We start from the raw sequence: 18,611 nt of genomic DNA on the forward strand, positions 1-18,611 counted from the left end.
GTTTAAAAATAAATATAAAATTGAACTTAGGTTATGGAGATAAAAATGGATGGGTCAGCCGCTTGGAATAACTCGATATGGTGAAATCTGAGTCCACTGAAGTCAACTAAAACTCTCCTAGACTTCAGTTAGGTTAGGATTTCACCTCCAAGGGATTTGCTAGAAAAAAATTTAATACAAATAGAGAATGTTAATTATTTTTAAGCTTATAAACTAATTTCAAGTTCTTATTTGTGCAGGTCCAATCTTCGTAATACTGAAGCTAATACAAATTTGGCCACTTATTTCAAATGGGACAGAATTTTGTTCTTAGCTCATTTTGTTTCCCTGTTTTAGGGAAATTACTTGTATATTAGTGTGCTTATCTATATTAACCACACGAACCCTTCTTGCTAAATTCTTCTTTGGGAAGCTCAATTAAAAATACAAAGAAATAAGAAAAACACTCTGTAGATCTAGATGGTGGAATATAATTCAAGAGGCATATTACAAAGCTATTAATCAGGAGTTAACCTGTGGAGGCAGCAATGATCTTAACTTCAATAAATTCTGATGATGGTAATATGGAAATAAGAGAGCACAGATGTTGTTTTAAAGAGAAGTGAATTTAAAGATGACTCTGGGTTCAGTGACGATTGGGCAAGCAGAGTGTTATTTCTACAAAATCTACTCTGATTTTAGTATTTACTTCCTTCTGCTGATACAAGACCTATCTGAAGTTCTTCTTCTGAAAAATGACAGCCTACTTGCAGGAGAGATAATAAATCCTTCTTGCTTTAGTGACATGAGTGACTACTATGGGAATTCTGCCTTGAATGGAACAAAATTAGAATTAGTATCATCACTTAAAATTTCAGTGCAATGGAAAACTTAGTAAAACATGGCAAATGATATCTATACTCTCACTTAGGAAGCTATTGAACCGTATTGTACCACTGGGCTTCTATGCAGGATTATATACTGACTGTGAAAAGGGAGAGAGGCAACTGAGCACAAAATCTAATAATTGATTTAAAGCTTGAGGAAGAACTTTACTTGACAGTAATCTTGCCATGAAATCATGAAGCTGAGCGCTAGCCCAGTCTGACTGTCTGCCAAGCTTAATTCTAGTTAATTAAATCATTCAACTAATTCCAGTCATGTAATGAATTCCAGTTCAGTTTCCAGAACAAAAAGAAAACACCACTCTTTAGCAGTAGACTTAAAGCATTGTCAATCCACCGCCAACACACAAAAATCTGATCCATAATTTTGTAAAGAAACTGAGCGTACATATGTCTCATCTAAGACTAGGAGCTTACCTATCCTATTTATATGGGCTATTATCCATTATCTAACATCCTATTTATATTTATATTTTTATCTGACTACTACAGAATCCAAAATATTTCTGGGAATAGAGTGGACTAAATCATAACTTTCAGTATGGATCAGAATGAAATATGAATTAATATGTGGTTTTGTGTACTTAAAATGCCAATTTTCTTTTATTCAGTTGGGGGATGGCGGAAATCCTTCCTCAGCCTAAACATCCAGAAAAACCTTTTTTCTTTCTTTAAATAGAAAAAAAAATTTTTTTCAACCTGAGACTTTCTTGATATTGCAGGGGTTTTCATCTCAAATTCTCCTGCTTGTCACTGCCCCTTAGCAAAAATAGGTGGCCGGAGAGGTTCAAAGTTTGCTCTGGATTCTCTTCCACGGTGCCGTACTCGTTCTTGCTAGAACGAATTAAGTCTATGCTTAGTTGTCAGACCTGAGGGGCTGCAGAGCGGCTCGCGGAGACGGGCAGTGTCAGTCAGAAGATCTGATCTGAGTTGCCTCAGAATTCTGGAACAAACGTCAGATTCTCCATATAGCCTTCACATTTACTACATGCCTTGCAAATGCAAGATGTTCTTGTTCAGTAGCTCAGAAACCTTTCCTGGGGCTCTGCTGGCTAAGTTGTAGTCGTCATTTTGTCTCCTGCATTTATATACTGTAATGACCTGCACAGTTTGATGGCTTTGACTGCTCAGATCCCACTGGGCATATATTTGAGTACCGCATGAGCTGAGAGGAACAGCAGCAGATGAAAATGCCTTTGTCCATTGCAGTAAGAAAAATTTCAAGAAATCTTTGAGAAAAGGATATTATAGTCAGTAGATGATCCCACTAAGATACAGAGGAGCAATGATAATCAGTGAAAAGAAAATACGACTGGAATCGGAATATGTTGCGCTGTTCTATCAGAAAGCTCAAGGGTGGTAAAACGGATGACCACACTCTGCAAGTCCAGAAAACATTGCCTTGGCCCCACATGTTGTTGGACAGTCCGAGTGCTGGCAGGGAACCGAGGCGGCTCTGACGCCGCTGAAGCCGCCGGAGCTGCACTGGCGGAGGAGAGCTGGTTTTGGGGAAGAGGGGACGAGGTCCCGCGTCCATCGGCTCCACGCACGCTCGCCGATTCGAGAACAGCAGAAGAGGCCGTGCCTCCCTTCTGATCACAAGAAACGGCCTTATGCGAACCCATTAGTAAAGAATCATGACACCTTCATAAATCTCCAAAGAACTAATACTTTGTGGAGATGGAGTAATTGATAAATGAATAATTTTTCATTTATGCCTAAATTACAAATGCACTTGATCTTTCAGTGGAGTGATGCACAGATAAACTGCAACGCTCCATGAATAATTATGCTTGCTCACATTTTTTTGTGCCTTTGATTTAAAAATTCTAATTAAAACTCCACAGCAGCAACTAAACTAAATAAATTTGGCAACCATTGTTGCAAACACACGGCTCATTTCTTTTATTTATTTACCCCAGATTACAATGTAAGAGCAACGGTAACAAATAATTCCTTTGACCTCACCAGCTAATATACACTAATTATAAACCGATTTTCACAAATACTGAGCAACCACGAGTTCCAGTTATATTAAAGAAGATGAAGACTATCAGCAACAATGAAAACCATGGTCATAAAGAGCCGGGTGCATGAATCAAATCTTAATAGTAGATATACATTATAGAATATAAAGGATGGAACACAGAGCAAAAAATAAATTTTGGAAATGACACATATCAGCAATGGCTTTAGATCCTTCTCATTAATTAATGACAGACTATGAATAAGGACCCTCAGTCTTATCTTTGGTTATCATGCCCCCCAGCCAGTAATTAATCAATCTTTCAGTATGTCCTGCAACATACAATTTATGCCATATTGTTCTCCTGAAGAATGCACTTCAGCAGATATACTTTGGAATTATTAGGTATTTATCAAAACTTGCTCAAGCCACATAAAAAAACCACATGATTTTGTTTCAAGCCTCTTACAATTTAAATTTATATTGAAAAATGCAATGATATTATATGTTGGTAAGGAATACATAAATAGAAAACCACTCTCTGTAGCATTTCTTCTTAAACTTCTAATACTGGTAACATAAATCCTGACTATCACTCACTTGTATCTACGCGTAAGCACAGTTTTTCAAATCCACAAATGCATACTCACAACCTTGATTTTGCAGGCGTTAATTTGGAGCTGTGCGTGCATATCAAAGCACACATTATGGCCCTGATAGCATGAGTGCAAAAGACAGGTCACTTCATGAGACTTGCAGACTTATCTTATTTTTAGTCACAAAATATTACACTCTTAAATAACGATGAAGGTCACATCTTATTTCCCCCTCCATATTTCTAGATCTTGCCACTAAAGAATGGGGAGCAGCTGAAGGAGGTTCTCCAGTGAAACTACCGTTAAGTAACATATCTGTGTGTGGTAGAAGCAAGAATTCCCTGGCATAAACAGCTCATCCAAACAAACACGGTTTCCAACGGCTGGCACAGATTCGGATGACTCCCCGCGACAGCAGATCTTACGGACACGGCTCCCGCATGAACGCCAACGGAAGGAGCTGGGAAACAGAAGACGCGTCCACACTGAACGGAGCAGCTCCCAGTAAGAGAGCAAAGGGGTGAACATCAACTGGCGACACAAAATTTTGGGAGAGAAACACAGCGGAACAAGCTATGGAGCCACTACTGCCCTGGCAAGCTCAGGCTGACGTGGGGGCAACTTTGGGACGGTCACCAATGAATAAAGCCGGGGCTGAACTAAGAAATGACGGAGAGCAGACTGAAACGACAGCACGGCACGGGGAGCACGGCGGGGCGGATTCAACGGAGGTGGGGTGGGAAAATCAGGCTGGAAAAACTGTCTCAGCAAATCGGCCTGTCTAGTGGAGGACCAGACGGCAAACCCTGGACCAGTGAGAAGCCACGGCCTTTCTTCTAAACAACATTTTGAACCACTTAACATCTATCACTGTAGATCAGCAAGTTATTCTTCAATCAGTGCCAAAAATATCCCCTTCGGGAATCCATCGTGTTTAGGAGGTGAGTGGCAGAGCTATGTCTGGATTGAAGCATTCATGTTTCTATCAAACCTTTTAGCACTCATCTGAGATTTACTATTGGGATTTTTTCTCCCTCTACAATTTGGCTGAATAATCCTTAACTACAAAGTACCTCCTTTTTCAGAATAGTCAATAGGACATTTGGATAAAGAAAACTATGCTAATGCATTCCTAATGTACATCTTGGAAATGTAAGTGCAATAAGACATAAAGACAGTGTCTTCCAAGATGTATTTTATACATTGAAGACTCATCCAAAATAAGAAGCCATCTATTTCTTCACTGGAAATAATGAAAGTCCTCAATCCCCAAGTTTAGCATTTCAGTAAAACAAATATTTAGTAATAAACATCAATTTTAGCACCCTACTTTACACGAAATCTCAAAACGAAAACCATTCTAATTATGGTTATCAAATTTTCACTGAATGCATTTAGCGATCAAGTTTCATTTAACGTTTGAGTTTAAATAAATGCAAATAATCACAGCGTTAGTTACTTGCAGAAGTTTCCAGCTTGCGTTTATGAGGGGGGTCTTCAATGATTCTATTTATATCGCCGCGATTCTTTAGATCCACTGGTTTCTCCCATACGGACAGCTGCATTGTAGGGTTGAAGAAGAAGACTCTGTCATCTCCAGTCCAGACTACACACCTATTTCAATTGATAAATTATGCTTAGATAATATCAAATACACTTATGAACAACAATTAACCCATGGCTAGCTTATTGTATCCTAGTTTGCAGTGCATAGATGAGACTCATTTCAAATTGACAACCTGCGCAAGGCCCTGCTACCCCATTCACGTTATCTTGAGCAGAGTAACTCTCTCCATATCAATAAAATGCCATAGAAATGGTATAAACACTCCAAAAGAGCAGTAGGTCCAACACTGTATCACGGCAGGAAGAAAGAAATTGGACAGGAGGAAAACAGAGATGTTCATAGCAAAAGAAGACATAGAAAAATACATTTCATATTTTAAGGATGTTAACTGTGAAAGTAGGAAGCCACAGAAATCTTGATAGCTGCTAAAGAAAACTAATAAACACTATATGCACAGTCTGACTTGCACACACGCACGCACGCACACGCTGGGAAGATGTTGGTCGCTTTGAAACACAGGTACCTGGAAGGGACAAATTAATTCTCCAGCACTTAATTGTTATTAACACAGTAGGGAACAGAACTGTTTAAAAAGAAGTCTGGTCTGGGCAAAAGACTGCAAACATGAAAAATGCCACATCACGGCAAAGTATTTTTACAAGATTCTTTGAAATTTTCTGTATAGGACTGGTAAGACATCACCGCTGATCTTGCCCATGCATATAGTAAAGAATAAAGAAATGCACCTCTGTACAACTATGTAGTGCAGGAAGTAGTTCAACGTAAGAAACGTGTTATTGAGTCTGGAGATCAGAGTAATTATGTTCAGTAAAGTTAAAACATTCACAAGATGAACACCAGCGCAAACGCAGTTGAACAAACTCAGCTGCTGACTTTTCAATCGTATTTACACAACATACAAGTTTTGGCATCCTGAATTTGGTGACATGGACGTGACAAACATTTTAATAACCTCCGTATTATTTTGAAATACAGATGTTTCGGATCAAAAACAGCCTCACCAAACAGATGCTCCGCGTGCTTCCGAGGCAACGACCAGGTGTAACTAGCACGCCTGACCCTGCACCTCTGCGCTGCAGGTCCCCTGTCCTGTCCCAGACCCTGACTATCAGGTCGCGAACTGCAGCTGTGCCATTAGCCACAAGTCCCCCCTGCACCAAATACCCCAAGGGCCTTTTGCAGGAACCTTTCAGAAGGAAGACTCCACAATACCATAAATATCACAATCACAGCAGAAGGGAGGAGAAAAAGCTTAGCATTTAGGTGAAGAGGACAGATTTAGCTGATTAATTTAAAAGGGTTATATTTATCCTCTTACTAAATATTAGACTTACAACCAGGATGTAGGTCAATCCCAGAAGTAAATGCCTGCTTTGAAACGTCCCTTACTGTAATTTATTTTATTGGCAAATAAGCATACTGGAATTTGAATCACTAGGGGAATTACTTACAGATGATGGTAAACTTGAAACCAGCATGTTGTTTAGGACCACCGAAGCTACCAGACACAGACAGGACTGTCTAAGCTATTACTTGACAGAGATTCTAATCAGTATTTACAGAAACTCGCATTTTGTCCCTGCTCCTATCCTGATGTGCTTACTGCTTCTCTCACCGCTCAAACAGATGTTGATGTTGCTCATTAATCACTGCACACCACTGGGTCTCGCTTGCCATGACCCAGGTTAGAAACTCGAGGGTCCCTTGTGACGCCTCTTCTTTTTTCTGCAACTAATGCAATTTGACATTTAATTAAAAATTAGTGTCCCTTTCCCAGTGTAACATCTCACCTGTCCCTCTTTGGTAAAATAACAGTTTCAATTATCCAAAGGGAAGCACAGTATTTTGTCACAGGGCATAAACTGGGAATGCAGATACTATTATGCTCATTTTTCCATTTAGGAAATTGTAACTTAAGTATGAGTAAGGTTAGGAGTAAGACCTATAGCCATAAGATGATAATATTAATATATTTTATTTATTTTATAAGGTAAATAAGATTTGGTAATATTCTTGAAATGTTTTCTGCTATTACAAATTACACTCTAGCTAATCATGCTAGGTCCTCTGCTTTCCATTTTTTTGATTTATGTATTAACTTGATGCTTGGAAACAGTGATGAGATGTGAAGACCTTAAGTCACAGATCTTTTCGGGTTGGGCATTACTGTCCTAGTCTCCTTGATAACCAATTTCCTCCGAGTCTCAGCAATAGACAACAGTTATCCCAACGCTTCTGATACTACCAGAGAAACACGAAAACATGAGAAAGAAACAGAAAGAGAGAAAGGACATCCAGCTGCATAGGTTTTGGGCAGGCAGGCAGTGCCTATGGCAGGTACAAAAACGGCTAAGATAAGGTAAGCACTGGTGATTTTATTCATTATACCAGCACCCGCTGCTGCCTGTCTCTGGACAACTCTCCCCTCTTCTGGCTCTGTCCCTTTTCTATCAGCTTTTTCTTCTTGCTCTTTCTCCCTCTGCATGTCCACAGGCTTCTGAAACCACCTCCTGTCCTCCCTCTACTTAAGATCCTACAAACACTCTGTGAACTTCAGCCTTGCCTTCAGTCCCACTGAAGGTAACCGAGCTGTGCAGCTCATAAAGCCAAGCACGCACGAGAGCCTTTGCGTTAGTGCTGGCAGCGCTACGAGATGGCAGCACAAGAGCTGTGATTCCCTCCACGTTCTTCACATGGTGATTCCCATTCAGTTTGGAAATCTCTATCTGTCTCCTCCAACTTCCTCCATTCTCTAGGATGCCTCTCTGGTACCCTAATGGCCATCTAGTAACCCAAAAGCTGGCAACAGTAGAATGAGAAACATTTCTCAAGTGTTCACTATCTCTTTTATCAGATACACTCAATATTCATCTATTCCAGACACTGATCTCTAGCTTCAAATTAAATTCTTCTGTTAAAAAAGTGGTCGCCCTTAGTAGTGGGAATAATGGTAATTAATTCATAGAAAACATAATTATAGATAGCATATTATGTGTAAATGGCCAGCATGCCACAAGTTTAAATATATCCCAAAACATATGACCTGTTACTTTGGAAGAAAAGATTACTTTTGTAAGATCAGCATCTACTGCATAGGCCCATCCTACTTTTTTGAAAAAGGAGTGGAGGATCAAGTCTGGAATCATCTGAATTCCATTGCCTTTTGCACTATGTGCTGAATGTCCTGCAAGGCTAAGAGGGGCTGGCAGCACATTAACAACTAGAAACTCACCTTTTAATTTGTTTTTAGTGGTACAACCTCCAGCCCCACTCAGATTTCCTGCTTCTGCTCCAGAATGACACCCCAGCATATGCTTGGTGATGTCACATCAACCATGGATCCCGCAGAAGCACGGAGCCAACCTATGGGTGGAGAGTGGTTGAAGTAAATTCAGGATTTTGTTGAATTTGTGTATAAAACATCTAGTTTTATAAGACTTTCCTATCCAAAAAAATGTAAATTATGACTGAAGCACCCAACAGGCCTACTCTGTGCTTCATTACGAGTCATGGTGCAGATCAGACTTTGTCACATCAGAAGGGGACAAGTGTCAGCATGAGGCCTATGCCATTTTCTTCTGGTCCCACAGGACCAGACTTTGATGCCTTCTCTAGCACTCTGAGTACTGACTTGGTCATTAAACAGTCCTCTCGAAACTATCAGGAGACTCTAAGAAGTGAGGTTACACCCTGAAGATAAAAACCTCACCAGTTTGGATGTGTGAGCGGTGTACTTTCGATTAATGTGCTGAATGCCCATTCACCATCCAGCATATACTGCTAAAGAAGATGGAATGCCGCGAGGTCCCCTTGGAGACCACCAACCGACTACGTCTCTTCTGAATAAGCATCACTGAAGCTATAAACTGCTTATGACACTCCTGGATTCAAACATTTCCTGTTTACTATTTCATATTAACTGCAAAGGTCAGGAAGAGAAATGATTAATGTAAATCACAAGTTTATGATGTCTAATCCATGTATGACATCGGACTGTGTTTACAGCATTGCTTTGCAAAATGGCACCATGGAATAATAGTAAATAATGGCTGGCATTTACAGAGTCTTTTAACCAAAGATTCCAGAGATTTCAGTAACTGGCTATAAACTAAGATGATTATTTTGTCCAGCATAAAATGCATATAGATAACGGAGACGAAAACATCCATCTAGCGAACCATTCAGGACAGAAGGTGAAGACGTCTTTTTTTTTTTTTTTTTTTTTTTAATTTGAAAGCCACATCAGAGTTTTAGTTACACAGCATGTAATTACCTGAATGGGAACTTGGTCAGGAAACCTGGGACATGGGACACAACCTGTTTTCACAGATATAACCTGAAATCAATACCAGTCTTGCAAGACAACAAGAGTTTTCCACTGCCAATGAAACAATTACGAGATGAAGAAGATCTGGCCCTAAAAAGCATGACCATTTCTTACAGATCTTACATTTTCTCTTTGATCCATCCAAGCACTTTCCAAGCTGGATCCTCGAAACCTGTGAGGTCTGACAAGACCTGAGCCCTAAAGAACCAGGCTGAACATTAATACGACGCTGCTTTACCGAATGCAAGCAGAGATACACAGCACCAAAATTAGAAAGGAAAATAATCAGTTCAGTTCTGCAGGAACTGATTTCCGGCTATCAGTAGCACACTCCACTTACCCCATAAATCTCAGGGAGCTGGCTCATACTGTGTTTGCCACTATGTCCTCTCATTTTCGTTAAGTACATGATTAATGACGAAAAGCTGCAGCGGAAGCTTGCAAAGGAATACAGCATTGCCACTTAACATCCAGCGCAGCGTATTTTCCCCCATAACAGACCACTAATGCGTGTTTGGCTAGAGCAGTGATACTGATGAATGACTTTTATTAGGTCTGCCTGCACTTGCTTACCATGGTGATCCTGGCACTGGAGTGGATGCCACAGGCTTGTTGCCATTTGCTGTGCTGTCATCCTCACTTAGCAGTTTTAAGGAATGATCCTTGAAAGACAGATAGAGAATAGTCAACAAATAAAGCTGATACATAAGGATGTTAATGGCATACAAATCATTCGCTTTAGCTTGAAGTGGATTACCCAACTTGCCATTATTCCACTAGTGGTTATACAAACAAGCAGCTACCTTGAGAACAACCTAGGTAAACTGGAAATAACAAAAATGTTGTCCCACTTCAAGCAACACAAATGAAAAGCCAGTAGACATGCTTTTGTGTATGCCTACAGCACACTTGGGATAGCATGTGTAATTCCGGATATTGCAATGTAAACAGGGCCGGTACCTTGTCAGAAATAAAACGCCTGGAATGAGAGACTAAACTCGCAACGAGACCGAGACCTGGAAGCCACCGGGGAGCTGTGCTTGCTGAGCGCTCCGAGGAGTCGTGCAAAGTCACAGCAGCAGCACACGCACGGCAGCAGCGGGGACACGGCAAGGAAAAGGGGTGCTGGTGACCCAAGCTGGCGAGAAAACAGTTTTACAAACTTTAGTGCTTTAAGTAGGATGTGGCTGAAGGAACCGGTTTGTGTGGCTGCAGGAAATGGTTTGCATGGACAGAACTGGAGCAGCTGTGAGTGCGAATCCAGGGAATACAGAGTACTCTGCAAAGGTTAACAGCATCTCTGTGATCACTAGCTGTCTAGTTGTTCACGTTTTTTATGGTACTTTGCAAAGCCGTAAGACTGGCAAAAGCAATTCCCTTTGGCTTTGGCCAACCATATCACCCACTCGAAACCACGCAGAGGCTTGACGTGGGGGGACGTGACTGCACTTCTGCTGCTGTCAGACAAACTCGTGATGCGGTTCTGGCCATTATTCAAAGAGCCGGTCTGTACAGATGGTTTAACAGACAACAGGGCACAGCTGAACAGCTGCTTGTACGGCACTTCCAAAAAGTACAGGCTGTGAGTGTGTTAATGGCTAAAGAACAGCTATTTATTGTAGTAGCTTATGGAAGCTAATGGAGAGGGGGTGCTGTGGGAAAGGAAGGCAGCGATAGCTCAGTACAATATCAAAGCTTGAGAAGCACATATATAATTCAAAAACAATAAAGCATGCATACTGAGGTCTTCATCTTGAAAGTACTTTACAACTTAAAGCACTAAGGCATGTGCCTGAGTACCAGCGCAGCTGTGAACGTGGGGAATACCGGCAGAGTTTGAGGGCAGACACAGAAGTTTCAGTTGCGGAAAGCATGAAGATGACAGCATGGCAGGAATGTAATAAATGAAAATAAACTGAGCAGTGGCTCAGTCTACATTTCCTCTTCCTGCAGGACAAAGCTCCTGACGTGAAAGGCGTGTAGGCAGGAGGACAGCGTGGGGGAACAGAAGATGCCTGTTGGAGCTGCACGGTAGTGGCTTTGGGCACCCTCGTTACTGCTGCTTTCTGAGACTGAGATGCTCTTCCACACCAACACACTCACATACAGGAATCCCTCTTTTGGCTTTAGCCGTTTTCATGATGCCTGTGCGAGCTGTGCAGAAAGCCAGTATTTCCATTTATTTCACAAGCTGGGGCTATGATTTAGGCCATTTTCCTTTACACAATACTAATAATTTAGTTTTTTAAAACAAATTAATGAAGTTACAAACATATAAAATTACCCATCCGATATATGCAAATATAGTATTTGCTTTCCATTTACCTTCTCCTGTCAGTTTTATTTAAGGACCCCATGACCGATCTTTAAAGAAGGGCTACACACAGCATTCATTAAGAGGTGCACAGCATTTTAAATCAGTAACATCAAAAAGGAAGGGGCCATGAAGAAATTCCTCCTTGTACATGGGGAGATGTGTAGAGGCATCCGGAATTTAAAGCTCTACAGGGACTTAGCAGTTGCAGTCTGGGAAATACTGTTTTTCTAGGCATTTACGCTGGCACCACAGACCTGGGCTCAGCTACGACACTGACGTGATGCTCAGCCGTGTCTCCCAATACAGGGTTATAAAGCAAAGAGGGAGAGAGCAGGAGGAAAACGCATCCCCCACAGCTGGTAGGACTGTTCCAAGGAACTGAACACTAACCTGGTGAGGAGAGCTTTAAACTAAGAGTGATGGGGGCGGGAGGTGATGACCCGGTATTACGTGAGGAAGTCATGGACCGGGTTGGTAAGCAGAGGGTGCCAGGATGATGTGGACAAGAGAAACCTTGAGAATCACAAAACAGGCCTGAAAGGTGCCTATGCCAAGCATATACACGCAAATAAGGAGGTGCCAAGAAGACAACACGACGGCGGAAGATCTCACATTTCTCACGGGAAATCAGCGCGAGTGGGTGCCCATCCGAAGTGCCTGTGTGGGAACGCATGCAGCATGGGGAACGACCAGGAGGAGCCGGTGATGTGTGTGCAGTTGCAGGGCTACGATCTCCTCAGGGTGATGGAGACGTGGTGGGACATCTCACAAGACTGCTGTGGCTGGGTACAGCCTCTTTAGGGGGGAGAGGCCTGGAAAGCGAGGAGGGGGAGCTGCCCTTTACGGGAGCAAGCAGCAGGAATCCATGGAGCGATGCCCTGGGACGGATGATGAGCCTGATGAGCGCTTACGGGTCAGGATTTGCAGGCAGAGCAGCATGGGCAGTGTAGTGGTGGGGGTCTGCTATAGACGGCCTGATCAGGAAGAAAAAATAGATGAGGCCTTCTTCAGGTGACTGGAAGAGGCCTCAGGTTCGCAGGCTCTGGTTCTCATGAGGGGAGGTAACCCAATATCTGCTGGAAGTGCAACACAGCAGGGCACAAGCTGTCCAGGAGGTTTCTGGAGTATTGATGACACCTTCCTCGCACAGGTGATCACGGAGCCAACAAGGGCAGGGGATCTGCTGGACATCATGCTTACAAGCAAAGAAGAACTGGTCAGGGACGTGAAAGTCAGGAGCAGCTTTGGCTGCAGTGACCACGACAGGGTGGAGTTCAGGATCCTGAGAGAAGGGAACAAGGCAAAAGCAGGATTACAGCCCTGGATTTCAGGAGAGCAGACTCTGTCCTGATGAGGAATTTGCTTGGAAGAATCCCATGGGAGATGGTCCTGGAGAGAAGAGGGGTGCAGCAGGGCTGGTTATCTTCAAGGATCACCTCCTCAAAGACCAAGAGTGGTCCACTCCGACATGCAGGAAATGAAGCAAAGGCAGCAAGAAGCCTGCAGGGATCAACAAGGAGCTTCTGACTAACCTCAGGCTTAAAAAGGAAGCAGACAAGAGTGGAAGCATGGTCAGGGGACCCAGAAGGAGCACAGACACCCTGTCCAAGCACCCAGCGATAGGGTTAAGAAAGTCAAAGCTCACCTAGAGTTGAATCTGGTGAAGCACATGAAGGGCACCAAGAAGAGTTTCTGCAGGCATATCAGCAGCAAAAGGAAGGCTAGGGCCAATGTGGGCCTGCTGCTGAACGGGGCAGGGGACCTGCTGCCAAAGGATGAGGAAGAGGCTAAGGTACTCCATGCCTTCTTTGCCTTGGTCTTTACTGGCAAGACTGGCCTTCATGAATCCCAGGTCTCTGAAACCAGTGGGAAAGTCTGGTGCAAGGAAGACTTACCCTCAGTGGAAAAGGGTCAGGTTAGGGAACATTTAAACAAACTGAACATCACAAGTCCATGGACCTGATGGGATGCACCCACAAGTGCTGAGGGAGCTGGCCGATGTCACTGCCACTCTGAATTATCTTTGACAGGTCGTGGTGATCAGCAGAGGTTCCTGAGGACAGAAAGAAAACAAATGTCATCTCTGTCTTCAAGAAGGGCAAGAAGGAGGATCCAAGGAACTACAGGTCAGTCAATCTCACCTTGATCCCTCAGAAGGTGATGGAGCAAATAATTCTGGAAACCATTTCCAAACAGGTTAAGGACAAGAAGGTGACTGGGAGTAGTCTACATGGATTTATGAAGGAGAAATCCTGCCTGACCAAGGGGGTAGCCTTCTACGATGAAGTGACTGGCTCAGGGGATGAGGGGAGAGCCGTGGATTTCGTTTATCTTGATTTTAACAAGGTTTTCAATGCTGTCTCCAATAACATCCTCATAGACAAACTGATGAAATCTGAACTAGATAAAATGGATAGTGAGGTGGATCAAACACTGGCTGAACTGCCAGGCTTAGGCGGTTGTGATCAGCAGCACGAGGTCCAGCTGGAGGCCAGTTGCCAGTAGTGTCTCCCAGGGGTCAATACTGGGGTCTATACTGTTCAACATCTTCATTCACTATCTGGATGATGGGGCAGAGTAAACCTTCTGCAAGTCTGCAGACGATACAAAACGAGGAGGAGTGCCTGGTGCACCGGGTGGGTCTGCTGCTGTTCAGAGGGACCTCGACAGGCTGGAGAAATTGGCAGAGAGGAACCTCACGAAGTTCAAAGAGAAGTGCAAAGTCCTGCCCCTGGGGAGGAATAACCCCAGGCACCAGGACGGGCTGGGGGTTGGCCGGCTGGAGAGCAGCTTGGCAGAGAAGGACCTGGGGTGCTGGTGGACACCAAAGTGAACGTAAGTGAGCAACGTACCCTCATGGCAAAGAGGACAGCGGCACCCTGGGCTGCATTAGGCAGAGCATTGCCAGCGGTTGAGGGAGGTGATCCTTCCCCTCTGCTCAGCACTGGTGAGGCCACACCTGGAGTGCTGGGTCCAGTGCTGGGCTCCCCAGTACAAGAGAGAGACAGATTTACTGGAGCAAGTCCAGGGAAGGACCACAGACCTGTTTAGGGGACTGGAGCACCTCTCACACAAGGAGAGGCTGAGAGAGCCATGACTGTTCAGCCTGGAGAAGAGGAGGCTCAGGGGGATCATATCAACATGTATAAATACCTGATTGGGGTGGTGGGGGGATAAAGAAGGCAGCCAGATTCTTCTGCATGGTATCCAGTGACAGGACAAGAGGCAATGGGCACAAACTAAAATAGAGCTAAACATAAGAAAAAGCTTTTTTTCCACTGTTGAGGGTAGTGAAACAGGAGCAGGTTGCCCAAAAAGGTTGAGGAGTCTCTATCCCTGGAGATATTCAAAATCCAACTGGACATGGTCCTGGGCAACCTGCTGTAGATGACCCTGCTTGAGCAAGGGTTGCACCAGATGCTCTCCAGAGGTCCCTGCCAAAAGCAGCTCTTCTGTGAGAATCACAAAAAATCTGTTTTTTCAGTTTAACTTTCTAGTACATGAGTTTTGTCCCACATTGTGTCACATCTCCACATTTGCACACAAACACACACATTCACACAACAGAATCAAGAATCACTGATTAACTGTGCTAGCTATTACTCTTACAGCACAGGGAGAAACCCAGACATGAACATCCTTTCTCTAAATACTATGATGCCGCAGTGACAGAGCTCATATAAAGTACCAAGATAGATTAAAACGATAGATCAAGATAGATTAAATAGATAGATCTTTAAAATCGACTGTGGGGAACCATCCTGTATTGACAGCAAAGCTCTAGATCAAGGAACAGTCCTTTATTCTCTAATCTGTGCAGTGCAATATTCTAAAAAGACTTTTTTTAAAAGGAAGAAAAAAGAATCCATAACAGACCTTATCGTCATCATTCTCCACCGGTTTACTTTTTCTGTCAGTATGTAAAATCAAGGTCGGTGGGCAGGAGGATCTACTTGATTCTTTGCCATTATCTGTGAGGGCAAAATATTTTTTTAAATGTACAATAAAAACATTCCCAGCACTCCACCAAACTATCTCACCATCCGATACAGAACCTCTAAGCAGAGAATAAAACAGCTGGTGTGCCAAAATGCTTCATTATTCAAAATTGAAGACTATGGCTTTTGGCAGGAGTGATCTTCTGCGAGTGCATGCTACCCTAAGAATTTTCCTGGGAAAAACTCAGTCAGTAGGCACTGTTTGTTTTCTGAAAGCAAGGAAGACTGAAGTCTCACTGACATTGCTAAGTCGGGGACAGAGCAGACAGTCTGTAGTACAGGAAACGTTACAAGCATTTTCTGACCAGGCTGATCGGAGCTTTGCACTGTGTGCTTAACAATTTCACAACAAGACTCAACCCAATTCACCCCAAACATGTTTCTATAGATAGTTGAAAAACAAAGAACTCTACGGGAATCAATCTCCCTTGCTCTTCTGCACTCAGTCGTGTCATTTACATACACATATGTATGTGACACATATATGGCTGACACAGATCATATTACTTTTCTAAATATCACACATTATTTTACTGGGACATATCCAAATACTTTAGAGTGAGATATATATTGTTCTGAGCTTTTTACTCTGCCTTCCCTGAAATCAAGGCAGAAACTCTCTTTTTATGGGAACACGAACATATCTCATGGAAATTATCAATTGCTTGACGCTCCTAGTAGCACTCTTCAAATTTTTGGAAATTCATTTTCCCCTTAGTTTACTAAATTATCACCTCATCACTAGACTGAAAGTGAGAACACTTATGGAAGGGGAGGAAACACTTTAGGTAACTTAACAGAATTGATGCAATAAAATCAAAACAGATTCGATGAGTCTGAGAAAACATATTTCCTTAAAAAAAGGTTCATAATTAGGCAGTCTCGAAATGCACGTGTTACTTCTCCTTTTAACACTGTGTAAACTCATTGCTTACACTTACACTGCAAATGTTGCTAGATTAGAACAGCAGCATCTTTCACTACTTGGTATCAGGCTGTACCTTTGTGGGATGACAAGATGATCAAATGGAGACCGTGACTCGATCTTTTCTTGACATTTCTGCCACAACAGTTCATATCTGCCAATCTGATCATCAGCTTGCCCTAAGCTATCGCTGCGTACATTTGCAGCAGCTTTAAACCGGCGGAACTCACTTGCCCTTAACTGAGGAGGTGGGATTTACACCAGGGAGAACATCTGGAGTTGATGCCCTACGCGCAGCCCCACGCCAGCCGGCTCCCCGCGCCGCGCAGAACAGCAAGCACTCCTTCAGCGGATGCCGTTAATGACTAGGACACTGCCAGGAGAATCTGTACACTCCGCTTCCCTTCCAAGCTGGAAGATACTATTATGCTCTGGGTGGGTTAACTTGCATGGAAATTGTGGATGGGCTTTTAATTGCATTTTAATTGGAAACAGTTGCAAGAACAAGTTCCTCTCCTTTATAAAACAACAGTTGTCTCTATCCTAAAATTAGGTATATACCCTTAACTCAAACTAAACCACATCACTAAATAACAAGTGTTTCCACCGAAGTGCTTCCACCGGCTACAAAACTTGTGTGTCTCCATAATAGAGGGGCAACAAGTAACAGCATGGAAAGAGGCAGCAAGTACCAGACACAGACTTAGCAGTCAGAAAAGTGCTTCTCTGACTAAGAAATCAAAAGAGGCAGATTCTTTTTTATTTTCTGTAACACATCTGGGGTTTTGAGCAACAATATTCCATCCCACCTGTGACAGGTAGGACATCGTATGTTCTTAGTAAGTTAATCAATCTTAAAAAAACCAAAAACAAGATCTCTCCCACTTGCTCTTCCCAACTAAAGCAACTGCCTTTTCTCAAGTGAAACGGAACAATTTATTTTACCCTAAACACGGTAATGGGCTCAGTGGAGAATACGAATGGCCTGTGATATGCAGATGACTAGACTACATGATCTAGTGGTTCTTCTTAGCCTAAAAGTCTACCAGACCACGAGCAGGGTCCCACGCCACGACGTCTGGAATTCTACCTTGAATTCCTACAAAATCGTAGGCATAGTTAAACAGCAGATAATGATGATGTTTCAGCTCACTCACAATATAAATTCCAAGAGCTACATATAATGATAACCAAGCATTACTCTGCACACACAGAAGAGTTCCAGCCCAGCAGTACAAATTACCAGAGGCAGCTCAAAACACTCCAGAATTACGGACATAACCATCCCCACGCCTGCACTTACGTACGGAGCTGCGGAGGCCCAGCAGATGCAGCACCGGCCGTGCCAGCAGACACCCACTTTGCACCATCCCACCGCTCTCACAGTCCGAACCCCAGGCAGCAGCACAACAGGTCTCTTTGCAATCTCCAGGTACAACATCATAACACAAATGGGAGGTTATACTTCCCGTTATACTTCCCGTTACAGAGTGCTATAATGAGGACAAAGCACGACATACTCATCTCACCTTTTAACCAGCTCAACTGAAGAGACAGCGAGAATTTTCTGTCTGCCAAATAGTCTAAAACTTTGTCAGGAGCTTAAAAAAGACTATTTCAAAGTACTGCTTCTCTGGTAGTGCATATTATATAGTAGATTCACATGTAAAAATACTATTCGATTAATTTGCAAATTGCTCAGGTTACAGAAGCATAGATACATGCATGTCACATGAACTGCACCGATGAAAATGTTAGAGCCTGTCAAGAATTTTACTCTGCTTCACCAATTAATGTATCATAATAAAAGTTAAAATAAGTCATTCTTCTCAGAAGATGACTTACTCAATTTTTATGGGTAATGAACAGCAAGATTTACTAACCATATCAATTAATTTCTACATTAAAGGAGCTGGGAGGAGGGAGTGGAGAATACATATCAAAAGCATCTCTAAATTTAGCTTTTTCACTAGACATGTTACTATAGAATCAAAGCATTACTTGATAAAT

The 18,611-nt window shown here is 42.7% G+C and overlaps 1 protein-coding gene across 4 annotated transcripts in view; it reads right to left on the reverse strand.

Moving 5' to 3' along the window:
* Window positions 1-18,611, reverse strand: part of TCERG1L (transcription elongation regulator 1 like) — a 109,057-nt gene that overhangs the window by 16,500 nt on the left and 73,946 nt on the right. For 2 of the 4 annotated variants that reach the window (XM_064514409.1, XM_064514408.1), the window contains exons 6-8: window positions 15,555-15,649; window positions 9,935-10,023; window positions 4,906-5,060 (exon numbers count right to left, since the gene is read on the reverse strand). The exons of the other annotated variants lie outside the window; for them this stretch is intronic. In XM_064514409.1, the coding sequence (XP_064370479.1) occupies window positions 4,906-5,060; window positions 9,935-10,023; window positions 15,555-15,649 (339 nt within the window). The remainder of the gene's footprint in view (window positions 1-4,905; window positions 5,061-9,934; window positions 10,024-15,554; window positions 15,650-18,611) is intronic. 4 annotated transcript variants of the gene reach the window in all.

This window comes from Dromaius novaehollandiae, chromosome 6, assembly GCF_036370855.1.
Source record: "Dromaius novaehollandiae isolate bDroNov1 chromosome 6, bDroNov1.hap1, whole genome shotgun sequence".
NCBI lineage: Eukaryota > Metazoa > Chordata > Aves > Casuariiformes > Dromaiidae > Dromaius > Dromaius novaehollandiae.